The sequence below is a fragment of the Chiloscyllium plagiosum genome, unplaced genomic scaffold (genome assembly GCF_037043375.1).
Source record: "Chiloscyllium plagiosum isolate Xiang-an unplaced genomic scaffold, Cpla_swu_hap1 HiC_scaffold_16, whole genome shotgun sequence".
Classification (NCBI taxonomy): Eukaryota; Metazoa; Chordata; class Chondrichthyes; order Orectolobiformes; family Hemiscylliidae; genus Chiloscyllium; species Chiloscyllium plagiosum.
This window is the reverse complement of record NW_028270154.1, coordinates 63,770,336-63,793,144: the sequence shown is the minus strand read 5'-3', so window position 1 is coordinate 63,793,144 and position 22,809 is coordinate 63,770,336. Positions and strand designations below refer to the sequence as shown.

At 42.2% G+C, this 22,809-nt stretch overlaps 1 protein-coding gene and 1 long non-coding RNA gene across 6 annotated transcripts in view; both read right to left on the bottom strand.

Annotated features, from left to right (window-relative positions):
• Window positions 1-19,860, bottom strand: part of LOC122556752 (uncharacterized) — a 171,001-nt gene extending 151,141 nt beyond the window's left edge. For 4 of the 5 annotated variants that reach the window (XR_015759802.1, XR_015759803.1, XR_015759805.1 and 1 more), the window contains exons 1-3: window positions 19,738-19,860; window positions 18,977-19,108; window positions 8,449-8,552 (exon numbers count right to left, since the gene is read on the bottom strand). This is a non-coding gene — a long non-coding RNA (uncharacterized LOC122556752). The remainder of the gene's footprint in view (window positions 1-8,448; window positions 8,553-18,976; window positions 19,109-19,737) is intronic. The other variant, XR_006313646.2, reaches the window with a different exon arrangement.
• LOC148147557 (uncharacterized) lies at window positions 3,726-4,367 on the bottom strand. The gene has a single exon (XM_087995547.1). It carries the CDS (start codon window positions 4,365-4,367, stop codon window positions 3,726-3,728), a length of 642 nt encoding a protein of 213 aa, XP_087851673.1.
• Window positions 19,861-22,809: the final 2,949 nt, after the last annotated feature.

The window sequence follows — 22,809 nt, the reverse complement described above, 5'->3', positions numbered from 1 at the left end:
ACAGACTCAGATTTACAATCAGGTGGTGAGGAATGATAGTATTAAATGCAGAACTGGGCAGAGCTCAGAAATAGGACGGGTGCGGTAACAATGTTAGGGCTGTACTACAGGCCTCCCAACAGCGAGCATGAGACAGAGGTAGAAATATGTAAACAGATTATGGAAAGATGTAGGAGCAACAAGGTGGTGGTGATGGTGATAGGAGATTTTAATTTTTCCAACATTGACTGGATTTATTTAGTATTAGGGGTCTAGATGGAGCAGAATTTATAAGGAACATCCAGAAGAGTTTTATAGAGCAGTATGTAAATAGTCCAACTTGGGAAGGGGCTATACTGGATCTGGTGTTGTGGAGTGGGCCCGGCCAGGTGGTTGAATTTTCAGTACGGGATTACTTTGGGAATAATGATCACAATTCCGTTGGTTTTAGAATACTCATGGACAAGGATGAAAGTGGTCCTAAAGGAAGAGTGCTAAACTGGGGGAAGGCCAACTATAGCAAAATTCAGCAGGAGCTGGGGAGTGAGGACTGGGAGCAGCTGTTTGAAGGTAAATCCACATTTGGTATGTGGGAGGTCTTTAAAGAGGTTAATTAGAGTGCAGGACAGTCATGTCCCTATGAAAATGAGGGATAGAAATGGCAAGATTAGGGAACCATGGATGACAAGTGAGATTGTGAGACTAGCTAAGAGGAAAAAGGAAGCATACATGAGGTTTAGGTGACTGAAAACAGACGAAGGAGAAAGTGAGGACTGCAGATGCTGGAGATCAGAGTCACGAGTGTGTTGCAGGAAAGGCACAGTAGGTCAGGCAGCATTCCTGATGAAGGGCATATGCCTGAAACGTTGATTCTCCTGTTCCTCAGATGCTGCCTGAGCCTGCTGTGTTTTTCCAGCAAAATACTCTCAATGACTGAAAACAGACAAAACTTTGGAAGAATATCAGGAAAGTGGGACCAATCTGAAATACGGAATCAAGAGGGCTAAAAGGGGTCATGAACTGTCTTTAGCAAACAGGGTTAAGGAAAATCCCAAAGTCTTTTATTCATATATAAGGAACAAGAGGGTAACTAGAGAATGGATTGGCCCACTCAAGGACAAACGAGGGAAGTTATGCATAGTAGGAGAAAATGGGTAAGATTCTTAATGAGTACTTTATGTTGGTATTCACTGAGAGAAGGACATGACAGGTGTTGAGGTTAGGGATAGATGTTTGTTTACTCTAGGTCAAGTTGGCATAAGGAGGGAGGAAGAGCTGGGCATTCTAAAGGCATTAAGGTGGACAGGTCCCCAGGTCTGGATGGAATCTATCCCAAGTTACCGAGGGAAGCAAGAGAGGAAATAGCTGGGGCCTTAACAGATATCTTTGCAGCATCCTTGAACATGGGTGAGGTCCCACAGAACTGGAGAAATGCTAATGTTATCCCCTTGTTAAAGAAGAGTAGCAGAGATGATCCAGGTAATTATAGACCGGTTAGTCTGACGTCAGTAGTAGGGAAGCTGCTGGAGAAGATACTGAGGGATAGGATCTATTTCTATGAGAAGAAAATAGGCTTATCAGTGATAAGCAACATGGTTTTGTGCAGGGAAGGTCATGTCTTACCAACTCAATAGGTTTCTTTGAGGATGAGAAAGTTGATTGATGAGGGAAGGCCTGTAGATGTCATATACATGGATATCAGTAAAGTGTTTGATAAGGTAGACTGATGGAGAAAGTGAAGTTGCACAGGGTCCAGAGTATGAGCTAGATGGATAGAGAACTGGCTGGGCATCGGGAGGCAGAGTAGTAGTGGAAGGGAGTTTCTCAAAATGGAAACCTGTGACCACAGGTGTTCCACAGAGATCCATGTTGGGACCACTGTTATTTGTGATATACATAAATGATTAGATTAGATTACTTACAGTGTGGAAACAGGCCCTTCGGCCCAACAAGTCCACACTGACCCTCCGAAGAGCAACCCACCCAGACCAATTCCCCTACATTTACCCCTTCATCTAACACTACGGGCAATTTAGCATGGCCAATTTACCTAACCTGCACATCTTTGGACTGTGGGAGGAAATCCACGCAGACACAGGGAGAGTGTGCAAAATCCACACAGACAGTTGCCTGAGGCGGGAATTGAACCCAGGTCTCTGGCGCTGTGAGGCAGCAATGCTAACCACTGTGCCATTGTGAGTTAGATTCCCTACAGTATGGAAACAGGCCCGTCGGCCCAACCAGTCCACACTGACCCTCTGAAGAGTAACCCACCCAGACCCATTTCCTTCTGACTAATGCACCTAACACTATGGGCAATTTAGCATGGTCAATTCACCTGACTTGCACATCTTTGAACTGTGGGAGGAAACCGGAGCACCCAGAGGAAACCCATGCAGACACGGGGAGAATATGCAAACTCCACGCAGACAGTCGCCCGAGGCTGGAATCAAACCTGGGACCCTAGCACTGTGAGGCAGCAGTGCTAACCACTGAGCCACTGTGCTGCCCAAACTATAAGTGGAAGCTATAGGTGGTCTGATTAGCAAGTTTGCAGGTGACAGAAAAATTGGTGGGGTAGCAGATAGTGAAGGGGACTGTCAGAAGATGTAGCAGAATATAGATATATTGGAGAGTTGAGCAGAGAAATGGCAGATGGAGTTTAATTTGGGCAAATGTGAGGTGATGCATTTTAGAAGATCCAATTCAAGAGCAAACTATATGGTAAATGGAAAAGCCCTGGGGAAAATTGATGTACAGAGAGATCTGGGTGTTCAGGTCCATTGTACCCTGAAGGTGGCAACACAGGTCAATAGAGTGGTCAAGGCGACATACTGCATGCTTTCCTTCCTTTCCTACATAAAGTACTCATTAAAAATTGAGTACAAGAGTTGGCAGGTCATGTTACAGTTATATAGGACTTTGGTTTGGCCACATTGGAATACTGCTTTTAGTTGTGGTCGCCACATCGCCAAAAGGATTGGATGCTTTGGACAGGGTGCAGAGGAGGTTCACCAGGATGCTGCCTGGTATGGAGGGTGCTTGCTATGAAGAGAGGTTGAGTAGATTAGGATTATTTTCATTAGAAAGACGGAGGTTGAGGGAGGAACCTGACTGAGGTCTATAAAATCATGAGAGGTACAGACAGGGTGGATACCAAAAAGCTTTTGCCCAGAGTGGGGGACTCAATTACTAGGGGTCATGAATTCAAGGTAAGAGAGGAAAAGTTTAAGGGAGATGGGTTCTATGTCCTATGGTTCGATGGGCTTCAGATTGGTTTCACGGGTCAGTGCAACATCAAGGCCTGAAGGGCCTTTACTGTGCTGTAATGTTCTATGAAATATGTGGGGCAAGTATTTTTTACACAAAGTGTGGTAGATGCCTGGAATGTGTTGCCTGGAGAGATCATAAAGGTGGGCACGATAGCGTCATTTAAGATGTATCTAGACAGATACATGAATGGGTCAGGAGCAGAGGGATATAGATCTTTAGAAAATAGGTGACAGGTTTAGTTAGAGGATCTGGATCAGTGCAGGCTTAGCGGGTCAAAGGGCCTGTTCCTGTGCTTGAATTTTCTTTGTTCTTTGTACAATGAAAATATTTATTTTGCGAGCTGTACACGCAGATCGCAGTAAGCAAGGACATACAGATCTTAGACAGAGCAAGTTATAACAGGTTACAACTGCACAGGCAGTGGCACAAAACAAGATCAATATTCTTTGAAGTTAGAGCATCCATTTATCAGTCTAATAACGGCAAGGAAGAAGCTGTTCTTGAACCTGTTGGTGCATATGTGTATCCTCTGCCAAATGGAAAAGGTTGTAGGAGAGCATTACCGGGGTGGGATGGTTTTTGATGATGTTGGCAGTCTTTCTGCAGCAACAAGTGTAAGAAGATGGAAGGTTGGCCTCCATGATGGTCCAGGTTGTGCACACAACCTTCTGTATTTTCTTACATTCCTGGGCAGAGCAGTTGCCATACCAGGCAGTTGTGCACCCAGGTTGTATATATTCTGTGGTGCATCTGTAAGCATTGGTGAGGGTCCTTATGGGCATGCTGAATTTCGTAAGCAGCCTGAGGAAGAAGAGGCGTTGTTGTGCCTTCTTCACTGTTGCTGCTACGTGTGAAATCCAGAACAGATTGTCGGTTATCGTCACTCCTAGGAACTTGATGCTCTCAACCCTCTCCACCTCAGCTCTGTTGATGTAGATGGGGGCGTGACCTCCTCCTTTCTTCCTGAAGTCAATGGTCAGTTCTTTTGTTTTGCTAACATTGAGAGAAAAATTATTATCATTGCACCACGACGCTAAGCCCTCTATCTCCTTTCCATATTCTGAGTCATTATTTGATATCCATCCTACCATGGTGGTGCTGTCAGCAAATGACATATCAAAACCACTTTATCGAGGATAACTAGGGATGGACAATGGATGCTGACTCAGTCAGTGAAGTCCACATCCCATGAAAGATAAAACAAAAAGATGTTACCATCATGCAACCAGCTAAGGATTTTCAGGAATTCCTACATTTTAAAGTAAAAACATAACTTTGTTTGACATAGGAAGGGCAACAATTGCAGGTAGTTCTCGTATAAAGTGTGTTTCATCAGAATGATTTGGCTGTAAGATCGCTGAAGAATTAGGGAACGGAATTTTTGAAAATGCTTACCTCTTTGCTCACAATAGAGCAATTCGTTCTGCATGCTTTGTTCTGCGCATGTGCCAATGTCAGCTACCATTAGAGCATGTGAGAGGTACAGCACTATACATTGATCAGCTTCATCATAAAAATTAAACTAATAAATGTTCATTGCTCTCCCTCTGAGACAAGAATATAAGCCCTGCATAATTCCTTCAGGATTGCATTGCTCTTATACATACTATTTGCCTATCTAATTTGTTCTTGTACCTGCATATCACACAATCTACTCCTAGCTTTAAAGAAGTGGCAAGTGAAGATATTGATGAACTGACTGAGTCCCACTGAAGATCTTTCTACAGCTCATCTACAACAGCTTGTTGCTGAGGGAGAATTGGAAGTTCGGGATGGAAAAGATGAAGTCCAGGATGCAGCAGCACAAGAGCTTTCCACTTCTCTTTTGCCCTTCGAAGATATTAATTGCAATGCAGAACATAGAAGGGTAGCAATTCATTCAATATTATATCGTTTGGCACCCTACGAACAGCTTCTTCAAGACAGAAGAAAAAGAGCAAAGAAGCAAAAACTGGGTGTCATTTTAAAACCACCCCCCCAAGAAACAGTCAGAAGACAATCAACCACAGCCATCCCCTTCTGCAACCACAACTGCATTTGAAGGTGGTGGTGATGATAACCATCTGTCCCTGCATTAACAATATTTTTTCAATGTAATGTGTTTAACTTACTTTAGTTCATTAATAAATATGATTTAGATCTTCATTCAGGCTGTGGTGTACTTTGTCTTAGGCTTTTGGGTGATTTTTGAGTGATTATGAGTGATATTTTTTGCCGGTCTGTCCCAACCCTACTTTTCCCATAGACTCCATTATTTCTATTAAGTGATTTTCAAATAAGCGAGGTTTCGCTGAAACTCGACAATGGCATTCAAGGAGAACTTCCTATCGGATTTTGCTGACCCATTTAATTGTGCAATTTTCTGAAAGGACTGCATCATGTTAAAAGAATGTAAAGTAGTTTTGAAATATGTGTACTACTGAAATAGCATTAATCCTGCAACATTTCTAAGAAATCACAGTTTTATACATTTAAGCAAAATTGTGATTTGTTGGTTATTTTAAGCATTATCTTTAGTCAACTGATTTAATCAACAGTGAAAATGTAGGTCATAGAATCACTACAGTGTGGAAGCAGGCTATTCGGCCCATCAATTCCACACCGACCCTCCTTAAAGCATCCCACCCAAACCCACCCTATCCCTATAACCCTGCATTTCCCATGGCTAATCCACCTAACCTGCACATCTTTGGACTGTGGGAAGAAACTGGAGCACCAGGAGGAAACTCATGCAGATATGGGGAGAATGTGCAAACTCCACCCATGTAAACCTACAAAACAGTTGTTCTCCAATACTTTCTGGTTTATGTCCACTGAACGCTATTGTATAAAAGGACAATCAGACACTACTAAAGTACTAACACAGTCTGAAGCAAGCAATCAATTGACCTTAGTTGGATGTCTATATTATGTTAAAATCTAGCCTTGGCATACATTCTGGTACATGATCTTCCAGCACCACACTCTCGACCCATACACTCTTATCACCTTGTGTTATAATTCTTTCCAAATGGATCTCTAATATCATAACATCAGAAGTTATTTATCACATTTATAAAACCATCATTCTCCCAGATGGTGTTGTAATGGGAATCCCAAAGCTAAATGATTACAATGGCTTCTAATGTTTTTATGACATAACACTAGGTGGTGCTGCATTATCTTTTGCCCACAGAATATTTCCTGGGGGCTTAAATCCCCACAATATTTAGTTCATAACATTTCTGGTGTCCAAGATAAGATTACAAACAAAATATAAATAAGAAGTCTATGATTTATCATATCAAGTCTGATGTTGGCATGCTGGCGTACGATTTCTGGATTTCAACCACATGCCATTCCAAGACCAACTCACCAATGAATATCCCAGAATTTACTAGCATCCCTTGACCCCGCGCCATCTTTGAAAACCGGTTGTGTATTTGGATGAGCATTGCCATTCCAGAGTGACCCGGCAAGATTCCTAACGTTTGTCCAGGACATGGCAGACAGGGAAAAGTTGACACCCTGATTTGAAGGCAGGATCCTGGATGTCATGGTAGTGCAGAGGTGGGATTTCCTCCTCTGACATGACCTGTGTTGGAGGCAAAAGACCAGTGCATGCCAGTCTGGTCTGAAGTTGCCACCTATGTTAAGGCAGTCTCAACCATCTGGAGGAATGTACAGCACTGTTAGAAAGTCAATGACCTACTCCACTCTGCCAGTCTAAGTGCCACCACCATGACAAGCTTCCTTCCTTTGTGTCTGTTCTAAACAGCAAGTCAAGACATAAGTTAAATGAGCCTGGTATGTCTTGATGAAGGGTCAAAGTGCAAAAAGACAAGGCAAAGCAGGGATGCTGCAAGCATCCAGATTGACTCTGAGCCTATGAGCACTATGACAGTGAGACAATGCCTGGTGATGGAGCCTGGTCTAATCCTTGAGCAGGGTAGGTCTCCCCGAGCACCGTGTCCTTGCTGCAGCATAACAATGATAGTTGTCATCATAGCCTGAATTACAGCATTGAAATGCAGAAGTGTGCCACAGGTAATGGGAGATGTGCCATTCGTGTTCATAAAGACTAGTGTTCATTAGTGTTCATTAGACTTCATAAAGGCAAATGTTGAAGCCAATGTCCACGGATATTGGACACCGACCTGTGTCCCTGGAGCATACCCTGAGATGTTGGTGCCAGTGTTCAACACGGAGGTCCTTTGGAACAAATGGTGAGTTAAATTTGCTATGCTCTTATTTCCACATTGGCTTTTCTCAATGTCTAGTGGGATCAGGGAGTTTGTTAAGATAGAGAGCTAAACATTAATGTGGTGATTTGGGCTTCTCACAAGACATTTTAACAAGCATTAATTCCCCTTACTGGTATCTTGCTGCTGCCAAATGAGAAACTCACCTGACATCAAGTTTGGCCACAGTGGACTTCTCATCCAATTTGGCGACAAATCCTGCCATTATCCCCAATGCTCAGACCTTATACAATTCCACCAGCATGTTTTTTTAAATGTCATTGCAGTTGGTGTTTTCAATTTCATGAAGATTGATCTCATCCCAATTGAAGAAAGCTATTCACCCTGGGAAGTCTCTACTGGTCACTCCTCGCAGAATGGCCAGAGCTTTAAGACTCATATTAAAAAGTACATGGAAAATTTTCCCAATAAAAGGGATGGGTGCGAAAATGCTAAGGAATCTGGATCTGAATGTAAGTCAGGAAATATCAAGAACAATCGTAAAGCAAATGCTATCTGTTAATCAAAGGTAGGAAAGAGAGGATGGTGATGGGGGGTTGTTTTTTAGACTGGAGGCCTGGGACCAAAAGTGTGCTGCAAGGATCAGTACTAATTCCACATTTGTTTATCATTTCTATATAAATGATTTGGTTGTGAATATAGGAGGCATGGTTAGTAAGTTTGCAAATGACACCAAAACTGATGGTATAGTGTACAGTGAAGGAGATTTTCTAAGATTACAAAGAGATCTTGATCAGTTGGGTCAATGGGCTGAGGAATGTCAGATGGAGTTTAATTTGAATAAATTTGAAGCATTGCATTTTGGTAAAGTAAATAGGGGCAGGACTTATACAGTTAATTATAGAGCCCTACATAGGATTGTAGAATAGGGAGACCAAAGGGTTCGGGTACATGATTTTTTGAAATTTATATCACAGGTAGACAGGATGGTTAAGAAGGTATTTAGCATTCTTACCTTTATTACACAGATATTTGGGTATAGGAGTTGGGACATCATGCTGAGGTTCTGCAGACGATGGTGAGGCATCTTCTGGCGTACTGTGTGCAGGTCTGGTTGCCCTGTTATAGAAAGAATATTGTTAAACTGGAGAGGGTTCAGAAAAGATTTACCAGGATGTTGCTGGGAATGGAGGGTTGGAGTTATACAAATAGATTCAAAAGACTGGAACTTTTTTCTGTTGAACATGAGAGGTTTGAGGGTTAACCTTATTGAGGTTTATAAAGTCATGAAGGGTATAGATAAGGTGAATGACAAAGTTTTTTCCCTAGGGTGGGGGAGTTCAAATCAGGGGACATATTTTTAAAGATGAAAGAAGAAAGATTTAAAAAGGACATAAAGGGAAGCCCTATTCCACTGAGAGTGAATCATGTGTGGAATGAACTGACAGAGAGCAAGGTGGATACAGATACAGTTACAACATTTAAAAGACATTTGGATAAGATACTGCGTAGGAAAGGTTTGGAGGGATATGGGCAGGCAGGTGGGACTAATTTCATTTGTGAACATAATGGTTGGACCAGAGGGTCTGTTTCCATGCTGCATGGCTCTATGATATAAAATCATATAAAAATTATAACACAGGAAATTGTTTAGTACATCATAGCTGTACTGGTTCCATAACTGAGGTCTGCATTTGTTCGCATCTTTTAGTTTACTCTCATCTGAATGACTCAGGTAAGAAGAGATATATTCCTTAACTAACATCTCGTAAGATCATTTATCTTATGGGATCTTGCTGTGTTTAAAATTGGTCGCTGAATTTCCCTACATTACAACAGTGACTATTCATAAAAATAATTGGTATGCCACTTTTGAATTTTAGTTCCCAGCAACTATACACTCCCCTTCTATATCAGATGAGCACAACTCTACACTGGGATTTAAGGATAGAGTCTGTAACAATCTGGTTAGGCATCTTTGAAGCCCTTTTCACTATTTATGTGATGTGAAAGTGACCATTTTAATTTCATCTCCCTAGTTTGGCATTTTGTGCAGCCTTGAAACCATGGAATTTCTATGAGAGTGTTAGCCAATCGTTAATGCTCAGGGTTGTAAGCTTGTTCGCTGAGCTGGAAGGGTTGTTTTCAGAAATTTTTTCACCATGCAAGGTAACATCATAAGTGAGCCTCCAGTGAAGCACTGATGTTCTGTCCGCTTTCTATTAATGTGTCTTGGTCTCTTAACGTAGTACAAAATACCATACAAGGACTATAACACAACACTACATCAGATAGACAGGCAGAAAACTAGCCACCAGGATACACAAACACCAACTAGCCACCAAAAGACATGACCCATTACCACAAATATCCCTACATACAGATGAAGAACGACACCATTTTGACTGGGACAACATATCCATCCAAGGACAAGCTAAACTGAGACATGCACGGGAATTTCTAGAGGCCTGGCATTCAAACCAGAACTCCAACAATAAACTTATCGATTTGGACCCCATTTACCAAACTCTGAGAAAAAGAACCAGAAATGATATCGCCCACCTCAACAGACCAAGATAAATAGAAAATGGGACAGAACACCAGCGCTTCACCAGAGACTCACTGATGATGTTACCTAGCATGGTGACAAAATGTCTGAAAACAAACCTTCCAGCTCAGTGAGCAAACTTACAACCAGAAACTCAATCTGAGCTACAAATCTTCTCAAAAATCGCAAAGGTTAATGCATTAGAGGGTTCTATTAATCAAAAAGAAACAAATTTCCACTCCTCTGCACTCATTGCCTCATTTTGATGAGAGAAAAGTAATTTAAATATATTTAGAACAACACTTTAAATTTAAAGAAAACAGCATTAGAACCAGTGCTGAATTTAATTTGTTTTGTCATTTTGTAACTGTCACTTGAGTATATTGTTTAATGGTTGCGGTGTTTCATGTGAAAAGTAGAGTTATGTGGCAGGGACTATCAGTTTTATTTTCACATCTGTACAGTATATCATGTCCATTTGCAGTAGAGTAAAATAACAGTTTCAAATATTGTGAAAAATACACAAGCAGGTGTCAAGCTGAAGTTCTGGTTTGGCTACAGTGAGTACCTTCTGGTAATGTTTGACACACCCCCATTTCAGTAAGTAAGGTACTGAACATTAAACTTAAAAATGAAAGACCTTCAGCTGAAGCATTTCTTCATGTTAAAGAAAATAAGGGATTCGACAGATTAAGGGACTGTTTACTCTTTGAAAGATCACCCATTTTGTGGATAGTTAGCATGAATAAAGTCTGTCACTGTCTCTCAGCTGTAATCCAGCCCCAAGATCAATATTTATAATTTACACAAAAGTCAAATGAGATTCAATGTTTAAAGCTTTTGCTTTCACCAGAGAAGAAATGGAACACATGACTGGCTTGTGCTGATGTTCTATTTCCCCAAAGGTGATCTGGACTGATTTAATGACTGGGATAAGAATCACATCTATCAGAAGGCAGGTTCCATGCCATATAAGACTGGCCAATGTAACTTCCTGGAGTGGCGCTGATCACAGAGGATGGAGCAGGATGGTTTCAGAGAAGAATTTTTCAGGTTTTTTAACACTGCCATGAGATTACATGTCTCCTGTTTATGATAAGATGTGTCTGAACCATTATGCATAAGACTCATAAATTAGTTAGTCTTTTCCTGGTCAGTTGTTTATGTAGAAAATTACCAGAGCCATCATCCTTGTGTCCCTTCTCCATTATGCAGATCAAGGAAAGTAAACTTGACTATAATTCTTCTCCATAGGTTCCTCCAGTTGGTTGAGCAAAACAGGGCTGTGTTTGACATGGTTACCATATAGTGAAAACAGTCTTCATTACAACTTTGTAAACCATTTCCAAATAGCAGTAGTTTTCTTTTGATTTCGTATCTTGTAATTTTATAAACATTTGATACAGTTGTCACTATACTGGCAACCAATCTAAAGGCCAAAACAAATAATCCAGAACATGTGATTGGAAACAGGTTTATTGTTTAAATTCAGTTGGAAAAGGAATTAGTCAATTTACTAAAAGTGACTTTAAAGCTGTCAGATTTCTATAAAAGTCCACTGGTTCAAGAATGTCCTTTTGACAAGGAAACCAACCATGCATGCTTATTTAGGTCTGTGAGTATGTCTGGTCTCACACTAATGGTTTAGATCAGAGTGGTGCTGGAAAAGCACAGTAGGTCAGGCAGCATCCAAGGAGCAGGAAAATCGACGTTTCGGGTAAAAGCCCTTCATCAGGAATAGAGGTAGGAAGCCTCCAGGGTGGAGAGATAAATTGGGGGGGGTCTGGGGAGAAGGTAGCAAAGAGTACAATAGGTGAATGGGGGTGGGGATGGAGATGATAGGTCAGAGAGGAGGGTGGGGGAACTAACACTAATGCCTACTGTCAAATGCCTACTGAGAAATCATACAATGTCAGTTCATTGTACCAACTTCTATCATTCTTACACAGTTACTAGGAATTAACCAAATTACAGCCTTGCCTATGGTTGTAGGATTGGATTTCCATCCTAAAAGTAGGTTCAAAGTATATAAACAAGCTTTAAACAGTGGACAGGACTCAAATCTGGGATTTTCTCCCCCATTCCTTCCGGCTCTCTGCCTGTTTTCCTGATGAAGGGCTTTTGCCCGAAATGTCGATTTTACTGCTCCTCAGATGCTGTCTCAACTGCTGTGCTTTTCCAACACCACTCTTATCTAGACTCTGGTTTCCAGCATCTGCAGTCATTGTTTTTACCTAACCAGCAATTTTCAGCAGATCAGAAGCTTTGATATTTCTGACACCATTGCAGAACTGGATATTTGAGACTTTCTACAACTGGAATTGAGTCTGGCTGGTATTGAAAGGCAATAATATTCATACCAGCACAAAGGTGACATGCACCATGGGAAACAATTGTTTTGAGGTAAAGAACCATGTAAACAATTTGACATGAAAAAGTCAATTGGTCTATCATATGTGATAAATGTTTTAATACAATAATGATATAGCATCATTTTGAAAGTATAAGTAAACACTAAATAGTTATGTGGTTGCCATTTTTGACAAGTGGCAAGCTGTCAAGGGACTTAAAGAATTGTTAAAATGGGAAGTCTTCAGATCAGTTAAGATATATTTTCCACTGGAGAAAGTGCTTCACCACATTGTACAATAGTGAAATCCAGTAAGGATGGTATGAAATGTGCCCAACAGCTGGGATTAGGTTTGTTTTTGTTTCCCCTTGAATTTTACCTCTGCCATCTCTTTTGCTGTTTAAAAGTTTTGCCAGATTGTTGAGCTGCTGCTTGTCAGCAAAACTTTTAATGGATTCAAACGGAGGGGGTGGGGGGTAAGGTTGCTGGCACAATTTCAATGGGGAGTATGAGGTTATTTTGAACTACATATGAGTTTTAAGAGGGTTTTAATGGATATTCAATCAAGTTTGTTCATTTCAAATAATCAATCAGCTGTTCAGAGTATGAAGTGGATTTTCAAAAACGTATGTCCATTTTGACAGATTTGGAAATTCAAAAGATTTTTCTAAGTTATTATAGTGCTCATGAATCCTGTTTTTACAGGATACTGGCTTGGCACATTGGGGGTATTGGTAAGTGAGGAGAGAATGAAGGTTTATGAGGTGTGAGGGTGAGGGCTTGTGCATGGAGAGGTGAGGGTACATGGGGTAATTAGGGGTTTAGTGTAGATGAGTGTTAGGGAGCCTTACATTCACCTGCAGATTTGGACCTTCTGCTTTACCAAAGAGAGATATACCTTTTAATCTTCCCACCTTGGTATCAATCAGCACACATCCATCCCCACCCCAGGCCTACTGCATGATTCCAGCCATTCCTGACTATCCAATATGAAAATAGCACTGGTGGGCACTTCCAATCAGGTAGTGCAATGACAATACCTGAATTGATCCAAGTCTGTGAGTTCTCTCTTCCAAGATGAAAATCCAACTACCACACCAAGTGAATAATTATTTAAAAAATTAATTCTCCTGGCATTTAATATTTGTGAAGACTTCTACATTATAATACAGGATTATAGGGAATTGCAATTCATAAAGTTAGAAAATCAGTAAAGGCTAAGCTCAGGCATTTAGTAGATGTTGGTTCGTTTAACCACATTTCTGTAGGCTTTTCAGATCCAAAAGGTATAATTTAAATTTCTCTGTCCATCTTTGCTTCAGATAACTATGCTCTGCCACCCACCCCAACACTTAATTCCACCACAAGAAATAATTGCAGAGTTATCCACATTTCAGTGAATAGCTCAGCAACAAGTTGATTTCTGCTCCAGCCTGAGGAAGAAAATTAATTTCTCTTCTTGAAGGAATAGATCATATCAGTGTTTACCAAAAAAGTTACAGCTTCATGTTAAATATCTAAATTCATATCAGGATGAATCCCATTTATGTATTTGCAATTAAAAAGCCTTCTTCCATCATTTCTGGTTCTGATACTCTTTAAATCTGTTCCCTCAATTATTGAAAATATCTTGGCCTAATTTGCTCAATCTAATACTTAATAAATATGAAGATATAATAAAGCATATGGGATCAATGCATTCAACACTTAGTCTCTCTACCCCAATCAGTGCGAGCCATGTGTAACATCTACAAGATGCACTGCAACAATTCACCATTAATCTTAAAATTGCAGACTCCTAGCACTTTACAAAACTATGAACACTACCACCTAGAGGAACAAGAGCATCAGATACATGAGAACACCACCACATGCAAGTTTCTCTCTAAGCTGCATGATCTTAATTTGGAGATATATTGCCATTCCTTCAGTTTTGTTTAGTCAAAATCCTGGAACTTCCAACAGCATGTTACCTACTCCAAATAGACTGCAGCAACTGAAGAAAGCAGCTCTCCATCATTTTCTCCAGTGATGGGAAATAATCAACCTAGCCATTAAAGTCCACAGCCACTGGGAGATAGTGAGGACTGCAGATGCTAGAAAGTCAGTCAATAAAAAGCTGGAAAAAGCACAGCGGGTCAAGCAGCATGAGTAGAGCAGGAGAGTTTATGTTTTGGGCAGGATCTTTCATCAAGATGCCCAAAATGTTGACTCTCCTGCTCTTCTAATGCTGCTTAACCTGCTGAGCTTCCCAGCTCTACATTTTATCAACAATGTCCATAGCCCACAACTGGATTTTAAAAATCATATCCAAAGCCTTTACTTCATCTTCTCTATTCTTACAAGAGGCACAACTTCTCCTGCCTGTCTAAATAACCACAATCACTCATTACTAGAACCATTCAAATAAAACTTCTCTAACTTTAAAGCCTTCATATCATTCCTATAATATGTTACCATAACTGAAAACAATACTTCAGTTGGTGTCGAACTGCTGATCACTATAAATTTTACAGTTTTTTTGTCTTCTTCTTTAACAAAGCAAGTGATCCCATATGCTTTATTAACTCATTTGTTGATCTATTCTGCAATTGTCAAAAGTTTGCCCACAAAAACCTTCAGGTTGTTAAACTTCTGACAGCTGATTGCTGAGGTTGGAGATCGGAAACCAAACTTAAGAAGGATAGATCAAGTGAATCCTTAGAAGAGTACAAAAAATGTAGGAGTATACTTAAGAGGGAAATCAGGAGGGCAAAATGGGGGCATGAGATAGCTTTGGCAAATAGAATTAAGGATAATCCAAAGGGTTTTTACAAATATATTAAGGACAAAAGGGTAACTAGGTGGAGAATAGAGCCCCTCAAAGATCAGCAAGGCGGCCTTTGTGTGGAGCCACAGAAAATGGGGGAGATACTAATTGAATATTTTGCATCAGTATTTACTGTGGAAAAGGATATGGAAGATATAGACTGTAGGGAAATAGATGGTGACATCTGGCAAAATGTCCAGATTACAGAGTGTTGGATGTCTTGAAACAGTTAAAACTGGATAAATCCCCAGGACCTGATCAGGTGTACCCTAGAACTCTGTGGGATGCTAGAGAAGTGATTGCTGGGCCTCTTGCTGAGATATTTGTATCAGAGATAGTCACAGGTGAGGTGCTGGAAGAATGGAGGTTGGCAAACGTGGTGCCACTGTTTAAGAAGGATGGTAAAGACAAGCCAGGGAACTATAGACTGGTGAGCCTGACCTCGCCTCATCTTCACCATGGACATCCAGTCCCTGTACACCTCCATTCCCCATCACGAAGGACTCAAAGCACTCCGCTTCTTCCTTTCCCGCCGTACCACCCAGTACCCTTCCACCGACACCCTCCTTCGACTGACCGAACTGGTCCTCACCCTGAACAACTTTTCTTTCCAATCTTCCCACTTTCTCCAAACAAAAGGAGTAGCCATGGGCACCCGCATGGGCCCCAGCTATGCCTGCCTCTTCGTAGGGTATGTGGAACAATCCATTTTCCGCAACTACACTGGCCCCACCCCCCATCTTTTTCTTCGCTACATTGATGACTGTATCGGCGCTACCTCGTGCTCCCACGAGGAGGTTGAACAGTTCATCCACTACACGAACACCTTCCACCCCGACCTCAAATTCACCTGGACAGTCTCGGACTCCTCCCTCCCCTTCCTAGACCTTTCTGTTTCTATCTCAGGCGACCGAATCAACACGGACATCTACTACAAACCTACCGACTCCCACAGCTACCTGGACTACACCTCCTCCCATCCTGCCCCCTGTAAAAACGCCATCCCATTCTCCCAATTCCTTCGTCTCCGCCGCATCTGCTCCCAGGAGGACCAGTTCAAAATACGTACAACACAGATGGCCTCCTTCTTCAAGGACCGCAATTTCCCCCCCGACGTGGTCGACGGTGCCCTCCACCGCATCTCCTCCACTTCCCACTCCTCCGCCCTTGAGCCCCGCCCCTCCAACCGCCACCAGGACAGAACCCCACTGGTCCTCACCTACCACCCCACCAATCTCCATGTACAGCGCATCATCCGCCGTCACTTCCGCCACCTCCAAACAGACCCCAGCACCAAGGATATATTTCCCTCCCCTCCCCTATCAGCTTTCCGTAGAGACCACTCCCTCCGCGACTCCCTTGTCAGATCCACACCCCCCACCGACCCAACCACCACTCCCGGCACCTTACCTTGCAACCGCAGGAGGTGCAACACTTGCGCCCACACCTCCCCCCTCACTTCTCTCCAAGGCCCCAAGGGAAACTTCCATATCCGCCACAGATTCACCTGCACCTCCACCCACATCATCTACTGCATCCGCTGCAGCCGGTGTGGCCTCCTCTATATTGGGGAGACAGGCCGCCTACTTGCGGAGCGATTCAGAGAGCACCTCTGGGCCACCCGGACGAACCAACCCAACCAACCTGTGGCACAGCATTTCAACTCCCCCTCCCACTCCACCGAGGATATGCAGGTCATTGGACTCATCCACCGCCAAACCACAACAACCCGACGGTCGGAGGAGGAGCGTCTTATCTTCCGACTGGGAACCCTCCAACCGCAGAGGATGAACTTGGACTTCACCAGTTTCTTCATCCCCCCTCCCCCCACCTTGTCTCAGCCGGATCCCTCCAGCCCGGCACCGCCTTCCTGACCTGCAGTCTTCTTCTTGACCTCTCCGCCTCCATCCTACTCCGACCTATCACCCTCACCTTGACCTCTTTCCACCTATCACATTTCCAACTCCCCTCCTCCAAGTCCCTCCTCCCTACCTTTTATCTTCTCCTGCTGAACACTCTCTGCTCATTCCTGAAGAAGGGCCTGTGCCCGAAACGTCGAATCGCCTGTTCCCTGGATGCTGCCTGACCTGCTGTGCTGTTCCAGCAATAAAGTTTCAACTTTGATCTCCAGCATCTGCAGACCTCACTTTCTCCTCGGTGGTGGGCAAGTTGTTGGAGGGAATCCTGAGGGGCAGGATGTACATGTATTTGGAAAGGCAAGGACTGATTTAGGATAGTCAACATGGCTTTGTGCGTGGGAAATCATGTTTCACAAACCTGAATGAGTTTTTTGAAGAAGTAACAAAGAAGATTGATGAGGCAAGAGCTGTAGATGTGATCGAAATGGACTTCAGTAAGGCGTTCGACAAGGTTCCCCATGAGGGACTGATTAGCAAGGTTAGATCTCATAGAATACAGGGAGAACTAGTCATTTGGATACAGAACTGGCTCAAAGGTAGAAGACAGAGGGTGGTGGTGGAGGGTTGTTTTTCAGACTGGAGGCCTGTGACCAGTGGAGTGCCACAAGGATCGGTGCTGGGCCCTCTACTTTTTGTCATTTACATAAATGATTTGGATGCGAGCATAAGAGGTACAGTTAGTAAGTTTGCAGATGACACCAAAATTGGAGTTGTAATGGACAGTGAAGAAGGTTACCTCAGATTACAACAGGATCTGGACCAGATGGGCCAATGGGCTGAGAAGTGGCAGATGAAGTTTAATTCAGATAAATGTGAGGTGCTGCATTTTGGGAAAGCAAATCTGAGCAGGACCTATACACTTAATGGTAAGGTCCTAGGGAGTGTTGCTGAACAAAGAGACCTTGGAGTGCATGTTCATAGCTCCTTGAAAGTGGAATCGCAGGTAGATAGGATAGTGAAGAAGGCGTTTGGTATGCTTTCCTTTATTGGTCAGAGTATTGAGTACAGCAGTTTGGAGGTCATGTTGCGGCTGTACAGGACATTGGTTAGGCCACTGTTGGAATATTGCATGCACTTCTGCTCTCCTTCCTATCGGAAAGATGTTGTGAAACTGAAAAGGGTTTAGAAAAGATTTACAAGGATGTTGCCAGGATTGGAGGATCTGAGCTACAGGGAGAGGCTGAACAGGCTGGGGCTGTTTTCCCTGGAGCGTCGGAGGCTGAGGGGTGACCTTATAGAGGTCTACAAAATTATGAGGGGCATGGATAGGATAAATAGACAAAGTCTTTTCCCTGGGTTCGGGGAGTCCAGAACCAGAGGGCATAGGTTTAGGGTGAGATGAAAAAGATATAAAAGGAACCTAAGGGGCAACTTGTTCACGCAGAGGGTGGTACGTGTATGGAATAAGCTGCCAGAGGATGTGGTGGAGGCTGATACAATTGCAACATTTAAGAGACATTTGGATGGGTATATGAAAAGGAAGGGTTTAGAGGGATATGGGCCAGGTGCTGGCAAGTGGGACTAGATTGGGTTGGGATGTCTGGTCGGCATGGACGGCTTGGACCGAAGGGTCTGTTTCCATGCTGTACATCTCTATGACTCTATGACTCTAAGGATCTCCAAAAAGAGCATTTAACTCTGTTTTTCTATTTCAAATATGCCACCAAATCTGATGAATTTTTCTAGCGCTTTGTTTTGTTCACAGAGTGAAATATTATAAATGGCTCCTAACTCTACTGCCAAACCCAGTATGAGTATTTGGATATAAAGAGATAAAGTTCCATTTTAATCTTTTTAACAGAGAGGACAAATGGATCACTTAAATAAATAATCACTCCTTAAAGGGGCACTGCAACTGAAAAAATCAAAGGAAACTTAAATTTTAAAAATACTATTATATGAAGGCTTCATACTGACCATTGGACACCATTTGCTCCCTCTTCATACACACCTTAGGGGTCAACTTAACTATGAAAGAGAGGCAGGCAGTTGGATAAAATGACCTCCTCAGCTGTCAGCTGCTGGATCTGTTCAGTATCTCCTTGTACTCTAGAAAATAATATAAAAAGAATTAATGATCAACACCTTGGAAAGGGAGTGTCTTTCTAGAATATTTAGGCACATTAGTTTGTTGAAAGCTTCTTAAAAGGGGGTCTCCAACAAAAGAAGAAAATGTAAAAGGAAGCTTAACAGATGAAGTTCACAAACATTGAGGAGATATGTTTACCAGCCCCTGTAGTGACCACTGTTGTAGAAGGCTTCAAGCATGAGATCAGACACCAAACATACCCTCTTCAAGAAAACCCTAGTGCAGATGTAACCATAGAAAAGGGGGCAGGCAGTTGTTTAGCACAAACCGCTCAACTACTCACTGCCTGGACCTGCTAATAGACACCCTACCCGGCTCAGAAGGAAGCCCTCTGACCTGCCTGCCACCCTCCATAGAGATCAGGAGCGTCGGGCTGAAATGCAAATAACACTTGAGAACCAGCCTTTTCACACATCCTCTATCAAGACAGAACACTCACTCTTCAAGGCCACAGAAATTATAGGTCCCATCCTGCTGCTAATCTGTCATTTGGAAGAAAATCCAACCACATACTGTAACATATTCAATCATTGAAACGCCCAATCTATTATTTTTAAGTAAAGAGGCAAAAATAACTCTGTAAACTCACTGTGCAGATCATTAAAATGCAGGGAGGTGCCAATAATAAGAATGTTGCATCGTTTTGCAGAATTTGTTGTTGTTACCTTTATGGATAAAGCTGGACAAGAAGTACTTGCTGGAGAAGCTGTGATTAATCAACACTTTCACAATAACAGTCATAATGATTTCTTGGTGGGTTGGAGCCTTGCTGTTTATATATAAACTTCTAATACCACTGGCTTTGAATGTAAGTACTCTGGGTGTTGCTCAATTGCAGAGCCTGGGGACAAGTAAGCAATGTGATTACGGTATGTAACATTAAGTGAATCACCCAGAAGAAAAATTAACCCCACTATGTCCGCAGTATAATTTTGCATTGTCATCAGACTAAAGTTCACAAATTTACTATGTTTGGGGAAGAAATTTAATTTGGATTGAGAGTGACTGCTTTACACATCTGAGTGTGACCCAAATTATGCTTTCAGCCTTATTGAAATAGTGTTGGCAATCTTGCAGGCTGTAAACAGACTGATTAACCATCGTTTGCAGTTTCAGAGTTTGGAAAGTTGGCTGTTTGGAGCTAACTGGCAGATAAAGTGCAAAAGGGGAAAAAAGGAGGATGCATACATGCTGAATTTGAAAATACTAACAGGAGGTATTTTTTGGAAGGCTCACAGATAAGTGCTCTTGCTTGACCTAATGGTCACAAAACCTTGATGTTATAAAGTCTGCTGCCTTATACATCGAGGCATCTCTACTTGGCTTGACCTCTGATATGTTGTATTTGGACAAAATCAGAAGTCACACAACACCAGATTATAGTCCAACACGTTTATTTGAAATTCACAAGCTTTTGGAGTGCTGCTCCTTCATCAGGTAAAGTGGAGGGAAACACACAGGCACAGAACTTATAGGCAGAGAAATAATAGCAAGATAATTCCAGATAATTAAGAGCATCAAAAGGTAAGTACACATAGTGTGAGTGGAGTGTCAACAGGTAGAACAACAAGCCTTTTCAAGTGATCAAAAGTGTCAAATGGTGTGCGTAAAGGTCAACAGCTGAATAACAAGTGAAGGGATACTCTCGCTGTACTGCAAGCCCACAGATGATCTCACAATGCTTCAGTTATCTAGCTTCCACCCTAAACATATTAAACAAGCCATCCCCAACAGATAAGCTCTGCATACATACAGATCTGCTCAAACACGGAGGAATGCCATGGACATCCTCATAAGGATGGGATACAATGCTCAACTCATTGATTGCCAGCTCCGATGTGCCACAGCATAAAACTGCAATGACTTCCTCAGAAGTTAGACACAGGACATGACTGATAGAACACCCTTCATAATCCAGTACTTCCCCAGAGTGGAGAAACCTCACCATGTTCTCACGGCCTTCAACATGTCATCAATGACAACGGAAATCTCGCCAAGACTATCACTATGCCTCCACTTCTCACCTTCAAACAGCCGCCTAACCTCAAATAGACCATCATTCACAGAAACTACCTAGCCTTCAGGAGAACAGTGACGACAGCATCACACAATCCTGCCATGCTAATCTCCACAAGACATGTCAGATCATCAACATGGATGCTACCTGCACTATGTGCATGGCACGTGCTCATGTGACTCAGCCAACATTGTCTATCTCTTACACTGCAAGAAAGATTGCCCCTAGGCATGATCTATCGGTGAGGCCACGCAGATGCTACGACAACAGATAAATGGACATCACGCCACAATCACCAGGCAGGAGGGTTCCATCTTAATTGGGGAACAATTCAGCGGTCAAGGATATGCAGCCTCTGATCTTCGGGTTCACCTCCAAAGTGGCCTTACAGATAGACAACAATGCAGAATTGCCAACCGGAAACTGATAGCCGAATTCCATACCCATGAGGACAGCCTCAACAATGATCTTAGGTTCATGTCACTGTATGTGAAACCCCACCATATTGTTCTGTTTTTGTAAAATCTTCCTCACTGTTCGGCTTTGGCACCATCACCTTGATAACTTATTAAAACTTTATGCAGTTTTTGATTACTTGTTACTTTGGTTAGACCCTCATCATGAGACTCTTACCTATTATGTTATTCTAGCTATTTGGCTTGTTTCTATCACCATATTAGTTTTCATTATTTGTAATTATATCGCTGCCCTCATTCATCAGATCACCCTTGATCACCTGCAAAGACTTATTATTCACTCTGTCGACAGTCCACTCACACCATTTGTATTTATCTTTTGACACACTTAATTACCTTGAATTATCTTGCCATTATCTGTCTATTAAGTCTATGTCTATGTGCTTCTCTCACTTAATCTGAAAAGGAGAAGCGCTCTGAAAGTTTGTGATTTCAAATAAACCTGTTGGACTATAACCTAGTGTCATGTGACTTCTGACTTTGTCAACCCCAGTCTAATACCAGTGCCTCCTCATAATGATTTTGTATCTGAGTTATGCAGTAGAATTTTGAACTATCTGCTCCCATTCCTAATGCTTCAAGATGAAAGGTTGCTTCCATATTAACAGCTTCATCTGAATTTGTCAACTGGGCATTTTATAGCAGAGGCAGCTGAGGTACACCACTCCATTCATCTCTCTCCCCATAGACATGCACATTCCCATACGACTTTCAAGTGCTGAGCTCTAATTGTTTTAATGATACATACATATTCATGACAACCCTAGTCATTCAAGTCCACTGGTGAACTTTATATGATAGGCACTTTTTTTTTAGGCCTATGCGTTTCAGTTTAGGAGATCTATATAGTAGTAATCTATCTCCAGTGTATAGGACCCTGGATGATGCTGATGATACTAAGCTGGGTGGCAGGGTGAAATGTGATGAGGATGTTAGGAGACTACAGGGTGACCTGGGCAAGTTAGGTGAGTGGTCAGATGCATGGCAGATGGAGTTTAATGTGGATAAATGAATGGTTATCCACTTTGGTGGCAAGAACAGGAAGGCAGATTACTACCTAAATGGAATCAATTTAGGTAAAGGAGCAGTACAGAGAGATCTGGGTGTTCTTGTACATCAGTCAATGAAGGTAAGCATGCAGGTACAGCAGGTAGTGAAGAAGGCTAAT